The sequence below is a fragment of the Chelon labrosus genome (genome assembly GCF_963514085.1).
Source record: "Chelon labrosus genome assembly, chromosome: 12".
In the NCBI taxonomy this organism is placed as follows: Eukaryota; Metazoa; Chordata; class Actinopteri; order Mugiliformes; family Mugilidae; genus Chelon; species Chelon labrosus.
This window is the reverse complement of record NC_140345.1, coordinates 10,789,203-10,806,202: the sequence shown is the minus strand read 5'-3', so window position 1 is coordinate 10,806,202 and position 17,000 is coordinate 10,789,203. Positions and strand designations below refer to the sequence as shown.

The window sequence follows — 17,000 nt, the reverse complement described above, 5'->3', positions numbered from 1 at the left end:
AAAACTGGCCAACGAGCCAACTTCTTTCATTTTTATCGGTCTTTCCTGTTCAGCCATTTCCCAACATTCCCTATTTACATGCAGTCAAATGTCCACAGACAACAAACATCCTTTCATGGAGTTGTGAAAGGAAAGCTTCCTGATGTGGTGTGGTGCCTGAACACACCGCGCTTGTATTGTTTTGGCTTTCTGCCTGTGTTTACAAGATCAATCATTTACCTATGCAACCAGGATACAGAAAAGACCCACACCTTTTACACCTTTTATGAGTCTGAGGACATTCTTACGATACCATCTTGCAGTAACAAAGAGGAGAATGATCCAGTTTGGCTGCATTATTCGGCACGACGAATGTACTTCTTATCCCTTTAACATAAACTTCAGGCATTTCTCAGGAAGTTTTATGTTCCATATACACATAAACTGAAAGGAGAATATATATATATTATACAATAATTAATATATTGGTAGAGTCTAACAGTTCAGAGTTTTTATGGCTGAATGCAATTGAACACAATTCTGTTTTACTCTCATTTTATTCATCTTTTTACTACATTTCTGAGAGAATTATCTCAGTTATTGTTCACTTTTGCAGATTTCACATGCATAACTTTGACCTAATAAATATGAATTCTGTGTAAAACCATTTGGTACGGGGTCGTTCAACATTTGTCACGTATTGTAAACAGGATGACGCCTCTTTAAACAACCTTACAGCACAATCTATTGTTTTTGTGCCCTTAATCCAACTGAATTACAACAGATAAAAACTGTTGATCCTGAGTGAGTGATAGTCAAAGTAAAAGTCAACCAGGGACAAGGGAGAGGCAGGAAATGTTGTTTTTGTGTGTGTGTGTGTGTGCGCGTGTGTGTGTGTGTGTGTAAATTAGTATCACAATCTCAATCAAGTACGTGATCTCCTACATTTCCCCCAGTGCACTGCTGCTTATACAAATGTGAGTGAATTCTTAAATCTAGTAGTCAGCGCAACATATTTGTACAACAGTATTTATTCTAATGAACTTTTCACTAAAGCACACATGCACTCAAAAACAAAAACATATGGACAAAAGGAATATTGAGTGACAATATTAGTCCTACTTTAGGAGCCATCTGTAGGTGTGACACAGTATGCTTTAATGAACAGGAACATCTCAGTTAATATAAAGTTTCCCAGTATTCTTTCACAGATTTACGCTGGCTCTCACCAGCTAAACAGGAACCCCCAAAATTTCTCAATCCTGCACCAATGAAACAATATGAATTTTGCATTTTGAAAAGATTACTTAAGCATGGAAAATTAGATGGAAGAACGCAAGAAAGTAATGACCACTTTAGCTAAAGTCGCATTAATGTAAGGTGGCCGAATGGATTATTTAAAACTGAATTATTGTGCTTTCTAGAATCATTACATGTCTCTGTCTCCGATGTAAAAAGCATATGTCATATACGATCAAAACCAGGTCAAGTATCTGAATCTGTGGACCAGTAAAACAACAGGCTGACAGTCTGGTGTCACTGAACCAAAATGGTTTCATTTAAGTGTTGTAGATTAGTAAACACGAGTTGCAATCCATCATCTGCTCTTGGGAGCATCTGCTTTAGCCTCTTCTGGTTTGGGGGCATCTGCTTTAGCCTCCTCTGGTTTGGGGGCATCTGCTTTAGCCTCCTCTGGTTTGGGGGCATCTGCTTTAGCCTCCTCTGGTTTGGGGGCATCTGCTTTAGCCTCTTCTTGTTTGGGGGCCTCTGCTTTAGCTTCTTCTTGTTTCGGTACCTCTGCTTTGGGCTCCTCTTGTTTAGGGGCGTCTGCTTTAGGGGCCTCATTAAGCACCGTGCCGCAGTGACTAATTTAAGAGAAAGTTTAAAAACAGAAAAGTGAGTCCACTGATGTCATTATGGATGAAAAATTATTCTCTGCAGATTTAAGTCCAGTAAAACAGTGACCATACCTTGTTTGTGTATCTTTTTTCAAATAGTCACAAAGTACGCTTCTTTCTCCAAGTTTCATTTTCAAAGCAGCCTCTTCTTCTTTCCAGCTGTTACTCTCCTTCCCCAATTCAGCTGCAAGCATTATCATGTGACATGAGGATTTGTAAGTGTTTTACTGAGTAAAAGCACATTTGAGATTCACATTTCCAACTTGGGTGAGAAAATGCATTTGTAAAACTATCATGTGTAGAAAAAGAAATGGCATTGTCCTCAACAATCAAATACACAAGCCCTTTTGACAGTGCGTACCGTTCACATTATTCATATCTGTCTCTTCTGCTGCAGCTTTGTCACCTTCAGATTTCTGCAATCAGAAAAGAGAATCTCAGCAACAGAAAGCAGATTTGGTTATGGCAATATCTTCTTTGATGAAGTGACATCTTTCTGACTTCCACAGCGACACAAAAAACAAAAAAACAAAAACAACCTATGGGTTGAGAGGAGGGACCTCTGTGGATCATCCCTCAGATACTTGATCAGTTTGGGATCTAGTGAGCTTGGAGGCCAGGTCAAAACCTTGTGCTGTTCTTCATATTTTTTGAGTTGTTCCTAAACCATTTATGTGCGTGTGCCTATGTCAGGCTAAATCCTGCTGGGGATGGCTGCTGCCATCAAGGAGTGTCATTGATATGGGGTGGGGCTGCCTGGTCTAGGTGGGTGGTACATGTCTAAGTAACACGCCAGGTCAAAAGGTTTCCCAGCAGAATATTGAATTGTCACAAGATGGTCAATGTTATTTACTTCTTCTGCTGTGGTCATAATGTTTTGCATGATCAATGTATAATATTTTTTTACAGAAATATCAGCTGTTATTTGTAGTTTAACGTAGGTGTGAGGAGTAAATTCTATTAAGGTAATGCCAGGGACAGGGACAGTGTTAATTTCTATAATGCCTCCTGCACTGTTGCATTTAAATGATTTTCTGCATGTGTTGTGCATGTGTTCTTTTCCTAAATAGGTGAAACAGGTGAATTCAGTTTGTTCATATAACTGCCGTATATGTGAATGTGAATGTGAATTAAGATTTTTTTTTTTTTTTTTGCCTGACTCCCGCATGGGGTCAGTCGTCTGCTTACAAGTTTCATTTTCTCACCTTTTCTCCCTGGCAGATGTCCACATTCCCCTTTATCTGATCTGCTTTGGCACTTATATCGTTCACTTCCTTTTCCAGTGCGACCTGCTCAGTTTGAGCCTTCACAAGATGGTCCAGCATCTCCGCCAGCTCGTTCTCGTACTCCGAGAGCACATCCCTGCTCACTCGTAGTTTGATTTCTTGAAACCTGTGCCGTTTGTCCTCTTCTTCTTGCTCCCTTGTCCGTACTTTCATGAAACCCAGCAAAGCCACACTCACGATAACTGTCACGGGTAAGATTAAATGCGCCTTCATCCTAGCTGCGAATCTCCTTTTTGCATCTGAGGTAAGCTATTTGTCCAGGACGGTGGATGGCAACAGGTGTCACGGCGCGGTAAGTCAAACTTCCATAAGGGACTCGGAGTCACCAAAGCTGCTCGCTGCGTCACCTTGGCTACACCCCTCAGTGGTTGAACTCAATCAACTACGAGGGCCGATCAGACTCACCTGCGCATTTGGGTTGGACTTCCATCCTTGTGAGTTGGCTCTGAGCTGCGCCAATTTCCTGGTTTGTCTACTAAACGCCCTCACTTGCATACCTTTAACTGAGCTCACCTGTTAATCCTGCTCCTTTGGTTCCTCCAGACAAGTAAAATGAGAATGCAGCAATTGTGCGCGATCCACAAGTGAAACGTGGAATTCACAAATGCGCATATTAATTCACTCGCAATTTGACCACGCACAAAATCATCTCACAAATGCACGCATAGCAGTATAAATACATTTTATTGCAACTTCACAAATCTCATCATGTACGCTTTCAAAAAGCTTCCTGTGCCTGAATGTCTGGCATTCGGATCGTCAAATGCGCACATATCAGGCTGCCAGTTTTGCCACTATTTTCACGCTACTCGGAAGGACTGTGCGTTTGGTGCGTTTATTAGGCCCTATGTGTCTCTATGTGTCACCAGGAAACTGGTCTTTGGACTGAGAGATCACACCCATAGGGAAAATACACATTTATTGATATAACTCACCGCTTCTCGTGAAGTACCAACACTGAACTCAATAGAGTGCCACGTGGATATGAATTTATGGTTCAGATATAAACTGCTGCATGGGTGGTGGTTTATTCCTCTGGGTCAATACATTGGCATCCTAGCGGGGCCTTTGAGTAGTTTGTGGGTATGCCTAGAACTACTTTTCATAAGCTCCACTTCGATGCTATAAATGGATGACAGTATAGCTACATTTGATAGTTTGGTGCGCTTTCCTTCCATGCAAATGAGCTATGTGCTGAAGTCATCTCATTTCAACACTGGTACTGGTGCTTCAAATAATATTTTTATGACAAACGTTTCTCAACTTTAGAAACTTGTTTCTCATTTTTCTAATGTTAAACCCAACCAACAGGATAAGAAATTCAAGAGAAGCAGCGTGGTGCAAATATTTAATCAGTTTGAATGTTAAGCGGAGTGACCGTGTGAGAGTCAGACGAGGAAACAGGTGTTTTGTCACGCCCAGCTTGTCCTGCAGGTAGAGCAGGTTGCAAATAACCAAGGCAGTCACAGTCCGGGAGAGGCAGTTCACGATTCGACAGGTACTCGGGATGAACAAGTGATCGTTAACAGTCTCCACCAGCCCGCCTGTTGTTGATTTAGCCTTTCGTCGTCTCATGCAAGATGAAGCTAGCGATCGTTTTGGTCGCCATGAGTTTGGCTGTGATGGCCGCTGTGATTTTCCAGGCCGGGCGACAGGAGTTGGCGCTGCGCGCACTGAAACTCGGCTCGGCGGAGAACTCGGCGAAGGTCACTGAGACAGAGAAAGCCATCAGGGAAGTGAAAACAAAAATCAATGACAATAAGAAATCGTTGGAGGGCCTCACTACCAAGATAGAGGAGCACAAGAAAAAGAAAGAAGAACAGGGGAAGACAGTAAAGGAGCTGGAAGCAAACCTGCAGACCTGCAACACAGAGAAGGCAAGGCACACATAGCAGCGGTATTATTAGAAATATTGGCAACCAATTTCCAACATACACATCTGATCTGATGCAGTGTGAAAGTAACGACTGCCTTAGTGCATCTTGGAATATTTGATGTCACAAATACTCAAATTGTTGTGCAATTCAGCTTTTCTCATTCTCTCCTATTGCATCCATCCAGTTTAACAAATACTTTCACCTGTTCCCTTGTTAGGAGAACGCCAAGAAGAAGGCGGCAGATATTCAAGAAGCCAAGAACAAACTCAAAGGTAAGACAGCTTTTTGATATACCTCTGATTTGGTGATCTCCCCTCTGGATAGGTAAATTTATGGGTGTACATAATGGAGCAAAGTGTGCCAGTCCAAAACTGATTCAAATAAGGGAATAAAACAAGACTATCAAGATCAAAATTGGCATAATGTTTTTAATCTGAAACCCTGACAATGATGAAACAGTGGAACTACTTGTGAAAAACATTCACTAGTCACTTATCATTTAGCTTCATTCAGCTAACAAGCATATTCAAATAAAGATTAAAGATATGCCTTAAATGTCAGAACTCATAATTCTCACTTTGTACTCACTTTGTTTCTCCCCCAATATTATTGTTTTTCAGCCAATCACGAAGAAGCCAAAGCTAAAGCTCAGGAGAACATTAAGATGTTCAAACAACAGATTTTGGATAGAGACAAGGCCATCTGTGCCTTTGCAGATACAACGAAGGAGGAAGCACGGTAAGATTTGAAACGCATACTGGCATTCTCAAAAATAAATGGTGTATAATGCAATAGAACATCAGGGAGCACCATGCCTACTAGCACAATAGGTAATGGTATACATAAAGGCATCAGAACGCTTCTTGCTAAATTGAAAGTTTTTTTTTCCTTTTCTCAATTTTGCAGGAAGCTGTGTGGACAGTTTGAAGCCCCACAATAAAGCAAACCAGAACTGCTTAACACTGACTAAACTTTTCCAAAAAGAGGCGTGTCATGGACTTGTATTTTATAATGTTGATGTTATTAATGCTTCATTTGTTTCTCATGAGATCTGATTAAAAAAACACTGTAGTACAGTTGTGTGAAATGGTTGCAAGTTTCTTATATTTTTGGAGTGTGATTGCGTTGGTTTGTTAAGACCTTGTTGTATTTGTGAAACATTTTGACAAATATTTGAGATTAGAAGACTCACAAATGACCCTGGCTGTCATTTAGAGTTATTAACTTCCTCAGGATTGAACCACAAGTTGCATTAACTGGCACGTGTCTCCTGAGGCATATAGTCTCAGCGCCCTGAGTCTTCATAACAATCAGAAAAGGTACAAGTTTCATTAAATTATTATTCTCTGAGATCATGTGTGTGGAATTTTCATCCAAACACACGTTACATTATGGAAATATATCATCATTTCAGCACAGTGAATAAATGATAACTGTTGCCCAGCTTAACATATAATCTTTCCAATTTCATTATAATTCGTCTGTCTGATTTAGAAGAACATGATAGACTGCTCACAGGCCAAATCTACAGAGTATTCATCTGTTAATTTCTTAACAGAAAATTTGTGAGAGGCAAAACTTAAACGAGCCAACGATTACAGTTCGACTGCAATGCTCCTCTATCTCCCCCTAGTGCCTAACCAAAGATGATGACTGACATTCTAACTACAATTTTACAGTTGTTCATAAGGGTTAGTTGTACAAATATTTACGCTGAGTTATCTTTACCATTAAACTTGCAACGGTTGATCTCAAATCTAAAGTTGTAAGAAAACACTTGATACATACACTATATTACCAAAAGTATTCGCTCACCTGCCTTTACTCATTCTATGAACTGAAGTGCCATCCCATTCCTAACTCATAGAATTCAATATGATGTCGGTCCACCTTTTGCAGCTATTACAGCTTCAACTCTTCTGGGAAGACTGTCCACAAGGTTGAGGAGAGTGTTTATAGGAATTTTTGACCATTCTTCCAAAAGCGCATTGGTGAGGTCACACACTGATGTTGGTCGAGAAGGCCTGGCTCTCAGTCTCCGCTCTAATTCATCCCAAAGGTGTTCTATCGGGTTCAGGTCAGGACTCTGTGCAGGCCAGTCAAGTTCATCCACACCAGACTCTGTCATCCACGTCTTTATGGACCTTGCTTTGTGCACTGGTGCACAGTCATGTTGGAAGAGGAAGGGGCCCGCTCCAAACTGTTCCCACAAGGTTGGAATTGTCGAGCATGGAATTGTCCAAAATGTTTTGGTATCCTGAAGCATTCAATGTTCCTTTCACTGGAACTAAGGGGCCAAGCCCAGCTCCTGAAAAACAACCCCATACCATAATTCCTCCTCCACCAAATTTCACAGTTGGCACAATGCAATCTGAAATGTACCGTTCTCCTGGCAACCTCCAAACCCAGACTCGTCCATCAGATTGCCAGATGGAAAAGCGTGATTCATCACTCCAGAGAACGCGTCTCCACTGCTCTAGAGGCCAGTGGCGGCGTGCTTTACACCATTGCATCCGACGCCTTGCATTGCACTTGGTGATGTGTGGCTTGGCTGCAGCTGCTCGGCCATGGAAACCCATTCCATGAAGCTCTCTGCGTACTGTACTTGGGATAATCTGAAGGTCACATGAAGTTTGTAGCTCTGTAGCAATTGACTGTGCAGAAAGTCGGCGACCTCTTTGCACTATGCGCTTCAGCATCCGCTGACCCCTCTCCGTCACTTTACGTGGCCTACCACTTCGTGGCTGAGTTGCTGTTTTTCCCAAACGCTTCCATTTTGTTATAATAGAGCTGACAGTTGACTGTGGAATATTTAGGAGCGAGGAAATTTCACGACTGGATTTGTTGCACAAGTGGCATCCTATGACAGTTCCACACTGGAATTCACTGAGCTCCTGAGAGCGGCCCATTCTTTCACAAATGTCTTGTTTCACAGTCTGCATGCCTGAGTGCTTGAATTTATACACCTGGGGCCAGGCCAAGTGATTAGAACACCTGATTCTGATCATTTGAATGGGTGAGCGAATACTTTTGGTAATATAGTGTATCTCGGGGTCATCTCTGTCACTGTTACAGTGTCATTCATTAAACAATGGCTATAACAACACAAGCACCTGTTGGTAAATAGCTGTTGTTTGCATATTTTGGTATTGCATTGCCTTGCATAGGCCAAGAAAAAATAATTTTGCTGCATTGATGGATAGTGGGGCCGGTGGTTAGCGCTGATGCCTCACAGCAAGAAGGTGGGCCCTTTCTGTGTGGAGTTTGCGTGTTCTCCCTGTGTCTGCGTGGGTTCTCTCCGGGCACTCCGATTTCCTCTCACTGTACAAAGACATGTTGGTTAGGTTAGGTAAATTGGCCGTAGGTGTCTGTCTCTCAGTGTTAGCCCTGCGATAGACTGGCGACCTGTCCAGGGTGTACACAGGACAAGTGGTTACAGAAGATGAATGAATGAATGAATGAATGAATAGTGTAGATAAAGTAGCATCTAACAAGAGAGAACGTATCAGAATGAAATTGCGTTTCTCCAAACTCAAGCACATGTGAGCCAACATGACACAGACCAAATAGACTAAGCCATATTAATATTGCATGATGTGTGACAATTTTTGTTTTCACATTGGTTTGATTTTCAATGCAACTGAGTGACAGAAAACACTGAATTAAGCACAGTTGCTCCGAACATTAAATTATTTGTTGCACACTGGATTATTATCAAACAATGAACATAAATTGTTCAGACAAAATAGCATTTTAGAAGATTTTTTAGAAGATTTTTTGTGGGAGTTTAATACGTGCACGCACACAGTCATACAGCTGTTGCTCCAAAACAGAAGAAGTAAAAACTAAACGGGTCTTCTCTGCATAGATTGTGTAACCCAACCTTATTTTGAAAGGTTGCCATGAGAATTTGGTTGTTACAAGAAAACGTCTCTCTCCAAGAGCCAATCATAATGCGAGCTGTAAACCACGTGGGTTACCGGAAGTTTACACACAGCGATGACACATGAAAGTCACCGGTAAAAAAATAAATAAATTGCTCACAGGGAGAGTTTAAACGGCGCGTGGTTATTTTCCGAGGTACTTGAACAGAAAGATGACATAAACGTGTTTAAGTTGTAACATTGAGAGAAGCTGAGCTTTTACTGAAAAGCCAGTGCTTAGTTACGGTGGAGAGCTAAGGGGACAGCTACCACGTAACCCTGTACGACGGTGACACCATCTGTAAATCTGAGAACACAGGCCAGTTGGTCCAGTTTTGATATAATCTTTCAAAAAGTGTAGCGATGGCAAGGAGCTTCTGTCGAATATTTCGGGTCTTTAGTAGCGTCCATTCACCCCTATTCATGGAGACTCAACTCAGACAACCGTCTGCCAGCTTTTCATTGAAGACCGCCTTTGAACGCACCATGGTGGTAGGTGGAATAATACACTGTTCTGATGAAAGTGCCTGAAATGACTGGACTGGTGTGTTTGAATGTGTTTGACCTCAGTGCTCCTCTTGGTGCTCATCTCCCTTCCCTCCAGAGCTTTCCCTGTTAAACTGGCAGTACTTTTCCTGCCGTATGTAGCCACATACCATATGGCTTCATGTAAAATTGCACTTATAAAAGGACATAAATTCAACATTTTACAAATACACGCTGGAAAGACTCAGTCAGAAAGTTACTGTTTTAATAAAATGTTGATTGTTGAGGGTGTACTGTAGTTGTTCAGTGGTGTTTGTAAAAGATAATACTTATAAATAAATTGATAGATAAATCTTTCAAAAACTAACTGAGGAAAATAAAGACAAAATACATCACAAGGTACTTCTTCACATCGATCGATCATAAACCTGACCTGTGATCTACAACATGGCTGCGTCATGATGACTGCACTATAATGAGAGGAATGGTTTGTCCACAGCATTTATACACCTAAGGATGAAATAATATATAAAACACATTTGGATGGTACACAAATCAGTAGAACACTAGTACAAGCTTCAATCTCAAAATAAACGTGTAGTTAAAAGTAATAACTCAAATACACACCCCAAAGTATTTCCTCACGTCGATCTAATCTTAAACCTGCTTTGTGATTTACAACATGGCCCCAATGTCCTAATGCAATTAAAGTCATTAAATAAATAGTACTACACGTCAAACGTCCACACTGTTGTTGTTATTTCCAAGTTCTGTTCAGATTAATAATAATAATAATAATAATAATAATACATTTTATTTATAGGCGCCTTTCAAAACACCCAAGGTCACCGTACAGGTAAAACAGGGTTTAAAATACATAACAGACATCAAGAGCATTTAACAAACTATAAGACACTAAAAGATACGATAAAAAGATAAAAGATTTGGTTTAAAAAATTAAAAAATTAAAAATCTGGAGAGAGTGACAGTCAAGGAGGGTAGGAATGACTGGACACATTATTGGCACATTCCCTTAAATAAATGCATCTTCCACAAGTCCCGTCTCAAGACAGAGTCCCGCCACTAACAAAGATTGCAATGTGTTACCCTATTTGGCAGGCGCTGCCATTGCCCTTTTCTTCAAAGCCCCGGGACTTCAGCCTGCCCAACTCCTCATGGGGCACAGAAATGAAAGAACTGTACGAGCATTATAACAGCCAATGTGAGGAGGAGGGAGAACAAGGAGAAAAACAGGGAGGCCTGTGGAAGAGGCTGCCAAGCTACAATCGTTCGCTCAAGTATGCCACGGGTACGAGTGAACGAGTGATGTTATCTTTCATGAACTAGAGTAAGCACTGTGCCACAGGCCAGGTGTTGACCTTAAAGTTTATTTTTAAAATGATATTTTAGAGCACATTTTGGACTGCATATACCATCCAATAAATGTTATTTATTATTATAATGCTAGAATAGATTTTAAAGACTTCTGGTTGCATGGTGCTTGCCAGCTCTAAGACACTTAATCATCCAACCACACTGTGAATATGAATGACTGGACACAAACAGATGAAGAAGAAGTGACCAAATGTCCATGTTTGCCCAGGCCCCATAACATTTGTATTTAGTCCATAGTAAAGACGCTGTGAGGCGTGTATTGATATGAATTATTGGTTTGATTATATAAAATAAAACTATTTTTTGTCTTTATGTTATTTATGTGTTTTTTACCCAGGCATCTTAATGTTCCCTTGTGTGTTTCTCATCAGGCGGAGTGTATCTTAGTAAGATAATCCAGTCGAACGCTCGTCTTTTCACTCGCAACATCAGAGACCCGGGGGCAGCTTTTGAGTATGTTCTCTTTGTTAGTAAAGATGAACAGAAGTGTGTGTGCATCTTCCAGGCTGGACACCTTCTGGAGGGGCCACCAGGGTGAGATATAATGTTGTACAAATCTGAGTTCAGCTATCTGTGTTTTGTATTTGTCAGTTCCAAAGACCTTGGCATTCCACTCGCACGCGCCTCTCATTTACTATGTTTACATGAACACTAGTATTCCACTCTGTGTGCTGTGAATCTTTCAGCTCAGCATCATGGAAACGCTTGATCTGATCTTTTCTTGCTGTTAATAAATTCTTTCAGCGTATGTTCGCCCAACATGTGATACATGACATGTGGGGACAGAAACATGGTGGCAGCAAAACAGACTGTGGCTGACACAACTTTTTTGTTGGAGACCAGAAAGGTTAGCGCTGAATGCCGCAATGGTTGAAAGGTTCAAAACAACAAGAAGATCAAACGTGTTAAAAGATGAATGAGGCTGGAATCGGTGTTTGTCCATCTTGGTCATCTTGCTCTATTTAATGAATTTCACATTGTCAGTAAATTTGGGGATAAATTTGTTATTTATGTAATATTTCCTGATCATTTTTTTCCCCGACATCTTGGAATATTTAATCAGAATGATTTTAATCAGGATGAGGAAATACTGTCTATTTAGAAGTCGTTACCACCTGTCTGTGTCTGGGCTCAAGTGTCAGCTTTCTAATACAGGGGCAGCACCAAAAATAAAATAAAAAATAACATCTAATTTTGCCATGCTCTCTCCGGCTTCCTCCCACCTTCCAAAGACATACTGGTGAAGTTAATTGATTTTAAATTTGCTGTAGGTGTGAGTGTGAATTGTTCTCTGTCTCTCTGTGTTAGCCTGATGTCTAATAGACCATGTTTGTGTGTTTCCAGACATGTCCACGGGGGGGCGATAGCCACTATGATTGACACTGTCACTGGAACTCATGCTTCTGTGCTTTCTGCTCCCGTCATGACTGCCAACCTGAACATCAACTACCGCAGGTATAAGAAGAGTAAATTTTTATGAACAAGCACCAACTCATCTGGTGTTTTAATAAACGTGAATTTAGTCAAATGTGGCCCAGCAGAAACAATTATTTGATTAACATTAACTGAAATGTAACAGGCCTTACTGAGCGTTTAAGTTAGATAGTACAGTCGATTGGCCGAGGTTTTCCGGATGTTGAGGTCTCTGTATTTATGCTGAACACATTTTTAGCTGTGTTGGATTTATGGGAATGTACAATGTGCTGTTCAGGTAGTGCAGAGACCCTGTATAAGACTGCATGCACTCCCTCAGCCAGCACAGCAAGCCAGTATCTCCCTGCACTGAGATGGTGTAGTGCAGACTGACATTGATTGATGTCACCTAGATTATTAAATGCACAAGTTAAATATTCATGTCATTAATTTCTTGGTTCAAGAACAGCATCACAAATGATCTGCTTCACTTACTGTGGTCAAAAGACAGTCCATTTGTGGTGAATATAAACTGAAGTGCTCTCCTTCTCCAGGTATCTAAATAATAAGAAGCTTTAACCGTCACCTTTATACTGTATGACTGTTATCATTCCTGATATCTTGTCCCAAAGCCCCGTCCCACTGGGGAGTACAGTGTTGATTGAATCCTCTCTGGACAAGAAGGAAGGCAGAAAAGTGTTTATATCATGCAAAGTGACCAGCACCGATGGCTCCAAGCTGCACACTGAAGCAACGGGTAAATGTTATTTTTATACACACAATGTGTCTGATGGACAGTGTTAGTCCCATCTTTGAACCTTGACCTGTATTGTCGTTGTCCTCTTTCGCAGCACTGTTTCTGTCAATCAATGTCAGCCATTTAATACTGGGAGGATGACGAATGCAACAGGCTGACACAAACCCAAACACTCAGCAAGCAGAGGCCATAACAAGTGTGAGTGTGTGCGTGTGCGTGTCATTAGTTTGGAGTATGTTTTGAGGAGTGTGTGCTTATTTTCCAGGTGATCACAGAGAGAAGGGGCTTCTCTGAATACGTGGACCTTTTATTAAATGCTACAGTAATATGTTATGAGTTTCTTGAAGTACCTTTACATGACTACCTCTCAATATTGTTACTAACACATAAACAGTATATATCTTTCTTTTACTTACCAAACATTTTCAGTGTACGTAGGATGTATTGGCGGTTTTATGTAACATGGGAGACTTTGAAAGTTAAGTTATTGCTCAAAATGTGCTGAACATGAATATGTGTTTCTTCCAATAAAGTCTTACCTAAGGGTATTATTTACGACATATGAGCCATGTGTTTGTTTGTTTGTCAATAAGTGAAAGAGTTAAAATTTGCATTGTTTTTTTTTTTTGGTTAAAATTGTAGTTTTCAGTTTTTAGACGCTGGATTTGAACTAGATGTGGACTTGGATCTACGGTCAATAGAAAACCATTTTAACAGCATTCACGGCTGTAAGTAGTAAACGTCTTTAGACTTAACTGAGACATACTATAATTTCCCATATCTCATCTCTCAATTTGTCATAAAAGAGTCAGCGTTTTGTGCGAGAATTGAGCATTTGATTAATAATATACTGTTGAGAAGAGTTTAACATGTCTGTTTATGCATTTAATGCATCAAAGCGGATTTTTTTCTGTCGCCTGATGATGACATGTAATTTTTGTAGTATTATAGCTCATACGACTGAGTTTTGTGCTTCTCTTTTCACACATCATACACATTTTGATTTTCATGTGTGGGCTGTTGACAGTTTCCCCACCATGTGGTGGATGTGGTCATATTTGAATATGAGACGTGGATCTGCGTGCCATGAGAATATTTTGACTTACGGGGGCTTCAAACTCAAAATCATCAAGGCAAATACTGTTGTCTTGTTTGTATGCTGTTTTGTCTCATTCCCTCTGTCTGTTTGAACATGTTTCTACATTCAGAAATGACTGAGGCATGCCGCAGTATGCCAAAATAAGTAACACTGTCCACAACACAGAGATCTGTGCTCCACTGACAACTACTGCACACCACGGTGATAAAAACATAAGCTCATAATAGACACCTGAAAGTGTATAGAGCACAGTTTTCAGTTGTACGCATACTGTAGGTTGCTTTCTTTGATCTTTGAACATTGTGAGTGCAGTGATATTTACACCAACTCTACCTGTCCATGTGCTTGACAAGTTGGAGGGAGTTTATTGCTGTGAAACCATTGTAAAAAAAAAAGCTAGCTACATTTTATAAACCTGACACCTGTCAAGTGGCTGAGCCGATACATCTAATTTTCATATATGTGACATTTATTTCTTTTATTCTAAATGGCCAATACGATCTGATTAACCATGTGAAATTTTCTAGACTAACAGGTCATGTTATTAATCTTCTGAGTGGGTTTCTGTTCAGCAGTCAATTATTGATTACAAGCATACTGGCCCCACACACTTTTTTGCTGCATTTAACTTTAGCTCTCACACTGGTTGGTCTGATGTGTGGTTTGGCCTCATCAGCGTACAGGCCTGGTGGTCTGCTCAGGGCCCCTCACATCTTTAACCTCACCGAAGTGCAGATGGAACTGCTACCTCAGTATTTAAAACTTGGTCTGCTGTGTGTGAGTGTGTGTGAATGTGTGTGAGTGTGAGCGCAGGACAAATGAACACCAGCAGTTTTTTTTTTTTTGCCTTTTCCCCTGAAGTGTCATGTGGTCAAGTTGGGTTTGAGGAAGCGGGTGGGGTTGGGGGGTGGGGGGACTTGTTTTCCACTTTCAGTTAAAACCACCTGCAACCAGCTCTGTCCACTATAGCATATCAGTGGTGGTGTTTTTTTTTTTTTTGTTTTTTTTTGAGGGGCCACAGTGCCATCATGGCATGGCATCGTCGTGAAAGTATTGAATTCATCGTACAAATTTTCTTTCGCCAGAGGAGTCGTTCATTTGTTCTGCACTTCATAAAAAAAAAATCGCCGACTGATCTTAATGTAAGGCACTTTAATTGTTTGCTGTTCAATACTGCATTTAATAGAAATACTTAACAAGAAAATGTTTGTGGAAGGCTTTCTTCACAGGGGGAACGGCAGGCTATCTCGCCAATGCTGCTGATTATTGAATGGATGTATGCATTAATATGAAGCTGCTACATATAGGACTTACTGTAGTGCTGTGGTGTTAGCGTAAGGCAACTAGCCCATAGTAATTATTTGGGGGTTAACCTGCCATAGTCACTCTCAAGAGGGAAGTTTTGAATCAGTTACCAGCAGTGACCACATACTGCAGCATGTTCTCCCTCCAATTTAATCCTGCACAATCCTTCTGAACATTTATAGAACAACATTTCACTTTAATTATCCGGGTATAAGTGCAGTTTCCACTTTGAAAGCTTAACGGACTTGGACTGTAATCCTTAAACAAAGAATCCTGTTAAAAGCAACAGGATGGTGAGGTGTCTGTAAGTGACTTATCTTAATGCTTCATGTGTTATCTTGGGCAGGAGTGGGTCTCCTGTTACTACAGGTCAGTTTCTTTGGCTAGGCGTGTCTAAAGTGTAGTTCTGAAATACTGGCCAGTTAGTAACTTGACAGAAACTAATTGACTAGGAGTACCATGTGATCAGAGTCAGATTCCTCTCATGTTTACGCCTGCATTTGAAGAGACTCTCTCATGAATATTGCTGGTTTTGTCGGGGGGGGGGGGGGGGGGTTAATTGCACAAGTTTAGAGAAATGACTGGCCTCTTCTAACTTGTAATGGCCATATTGTTTGTAGTTTTTAAAGTAATTCATTCATTAGTTTTTAAAACCACTTTATTACTACATTAAATTATAAGCTGAGTGCTGCAAGTCTATGGTTTCACCTCAAAAAGATACATTGATCCTGGGACAAACTCGCAGAGCGTGGTATACTGCTGGGCTGGATGAGCATTACATCCTTAACGTATCGATATCACATGGTAAACATACACATTTTTTTTGGTAAACAAATGAATCAACATCAGGGAAACTTACTTAAAGCATACAAGACAAACAAAGATCTCAGAGTATATCCAAAGATATATAAAAATACCCCAATAATCATTTGTTGTCGAAACTTACCTGACTTACCTTACATCAGCGCCTCCTCCTTCACTGAAAAGTCCAGATCTACTCATATGCAAATATTTCTCTTTTTACGTATTTGACCACAGGATATAGAAAAGATGGTTTCTCCACCCAAACTGCTCTGAGATTGGCTTCTAAACCAGTTGGGATGTCACATGCGCTCACAGGCACAAACCTTTAACTCAGATTTTAGGTGAGCTCAGAGGATTGTTTTAAAACAGTATCCCAGCGTTGAACACACTCTGAAGTGAGGAGAAGTTCAGTCCTCCAACGTAAACATGTTTCTAAGAGGAGGGTTCAACCAGATAGCATACATAAGACTTGTAAATACATGTGTATTTACAAAAACCATATGGTTTTTACAAAAGCTCCTCTTGTGTTTTGTCCTTGATGTGCAAAATAGAGATGCACACAGTGTAGTTAACATCCTAGCATTTGTCTTTGTTTGTGAATAATGGAGCACAATGGAAGAAAACTGGATTACACAAGCAAAGTACAAGAGTCTCCAACTTGTCCAACAGTGCTTGAGTAAATGAGCTCAGTTAGATTCCACCACCGGCATGTGCTGCTCAGCATGAGTGTTGGGCCCCAGTGTAAGCACCGTTTCTTAGAGGAGCATTTACCACAATG

At 40.6% G+C, this 17,000-nt stretch overlaps 3 protein-coding genes across 3 annotated transcripts; 2 read left to right on the top strand and 1 right to left on the bottom strand.

The window, feature by feature from the left end:
- Positions 1-556: 556 nt before the first annotated feature.
- Positions 557-3,702, bottom strand: LOC311496434 (uncharacterized protein). The gene is made up of 4 exons (XM_084556301.1): positions 3,083-3,702; positions 2,239-2,293; positions 1,950-2,061; positions 557-1,844 (listed from the first exon to the last, which is right to left on the bottom strand). The coding sequence occupies exons 1-4, from the start codon at positions 3,374-3,376 to the stop codon at positions 1,577-1,579; spliced, it is 729 nt and encodes a 242-aa protein (XP_084412427.1). The 5' UTR covers positions 3,377-3,702; the 3' UTR covers positions 557-1,576.
- A 797-nt stretch (positions 3,703-4,499) lies between these two features.
- Positions 4,500-6,131, top strand: LOC311497687 (uncharacterized protein). Its single transcript, XM_084558036.1, has 4 exons — positions 4,500-5,040; positions 5,258-5,312; positions 5,661-5,778; positions 5,947-6,131. Exons 1-4 carry the CDS (start codon positions 4,744-4,746, stop codon positions 5,978-5,980), a joined length of 504 nt encoding a protein of 167 aa, XP_084414162.1. The 5' UTR covers positions 4,500-4,743; the 3' UTR covers positions 5,981-6,131.
- Positions 6,132-8,519: 2,388 nt separating this feature from the next.
- Positions 8,520-13,601, top strand: them4 (thioesterase superfamily member 4). Its single transcript, XM_084556760.1, has 6 exons — positions 8,520-9,455; positions 10,569-10,758; positions 11,216-11,378; positions 12,189-12,299; positions 12,890-13,014; positions 13,109-13,601. The coding sequence occupies exons 1-6, from the start codon at positions 9,327-9,329 to the stop codon at positions 13,153-13,155; spliced, it is 765 nt and encodes a 254-aa protein (XP_084412886.1). The 5' UTR covers positions 8,520-9,326; the 3' UTR covers positions 13,156-13,601.
- Positions 13,602-17,000: the final 3,399 nt, after the last annotated feature.

Excerpts from the sequence above, each read along its gene's own strand:
- LOC311496434 (XM_084556301.1), bottom strand. The coding sequence starts at position 3,376 with ATGAAGGCGCATTTAATCTTACCCGTGACAGTTATCGTGAGTGTGGCT. Across the intron at positions 2,294-3,082 it reads ACATCTGCCAGGGAGAAAAG|AAATCTGAAGGTGACAAAGC; the intron begins GTGAGAAAATGA and ends TTCTGATTGCAG. Across the intron at positions 1,845-1,949 it reads AAAAAAGATACACAAACAAG|TCACTGCGGCACGGTGCTTA; the intron begins GTATGGTCACTG and ends CTCTTAAATTAG.
- LOC311497687 (XM_084558036.1), top strand. The coding sequence starts at position 4,744 with ATGAAGCTAGCGATCGTTTTGGTCGCCATGAGTTTGGCTGTGATGGCC. Across the intron at positions 5,041-5,257 it reads AGACCTGCAACACAGAGAAG|GAGAACGCCAAGAAGAAGGC; the intron begins GCAAGGCACACA and ends TTCCCTTGTTAG. Across the intron at positions 5,313-5,660 it reads AGCCAAGAACAAACTCAAAG|CCAATCACGAAGAAGCCAAA; the intron begins GTAAGACAGCTT and ends ATTGTTTTTCAG.
- them4 (XM_084556760.1), top strand. The coding sequence starts at position 9,327 with ATGGCAAGGAGCTTCTGTCGAATATTTCGGGTCTTTAGTAGCGTCCAT. Across the intron at positions 11,379-12,188 it reads CTTCTGGAGGGGCCACCAGG|ACATGTCCACGGGGGGGCGA; the intron begins GTGAGATATAAT and ends GTGTGTTTCCAG. Across the intron at positions 12,300-12,889 it reads CTGAACATCAACTACCGCAG|CCCCGTCCCACTGGGGAGTA; the intron begins GTATAAGAAGAG and ends CTTGTCCCAAAG.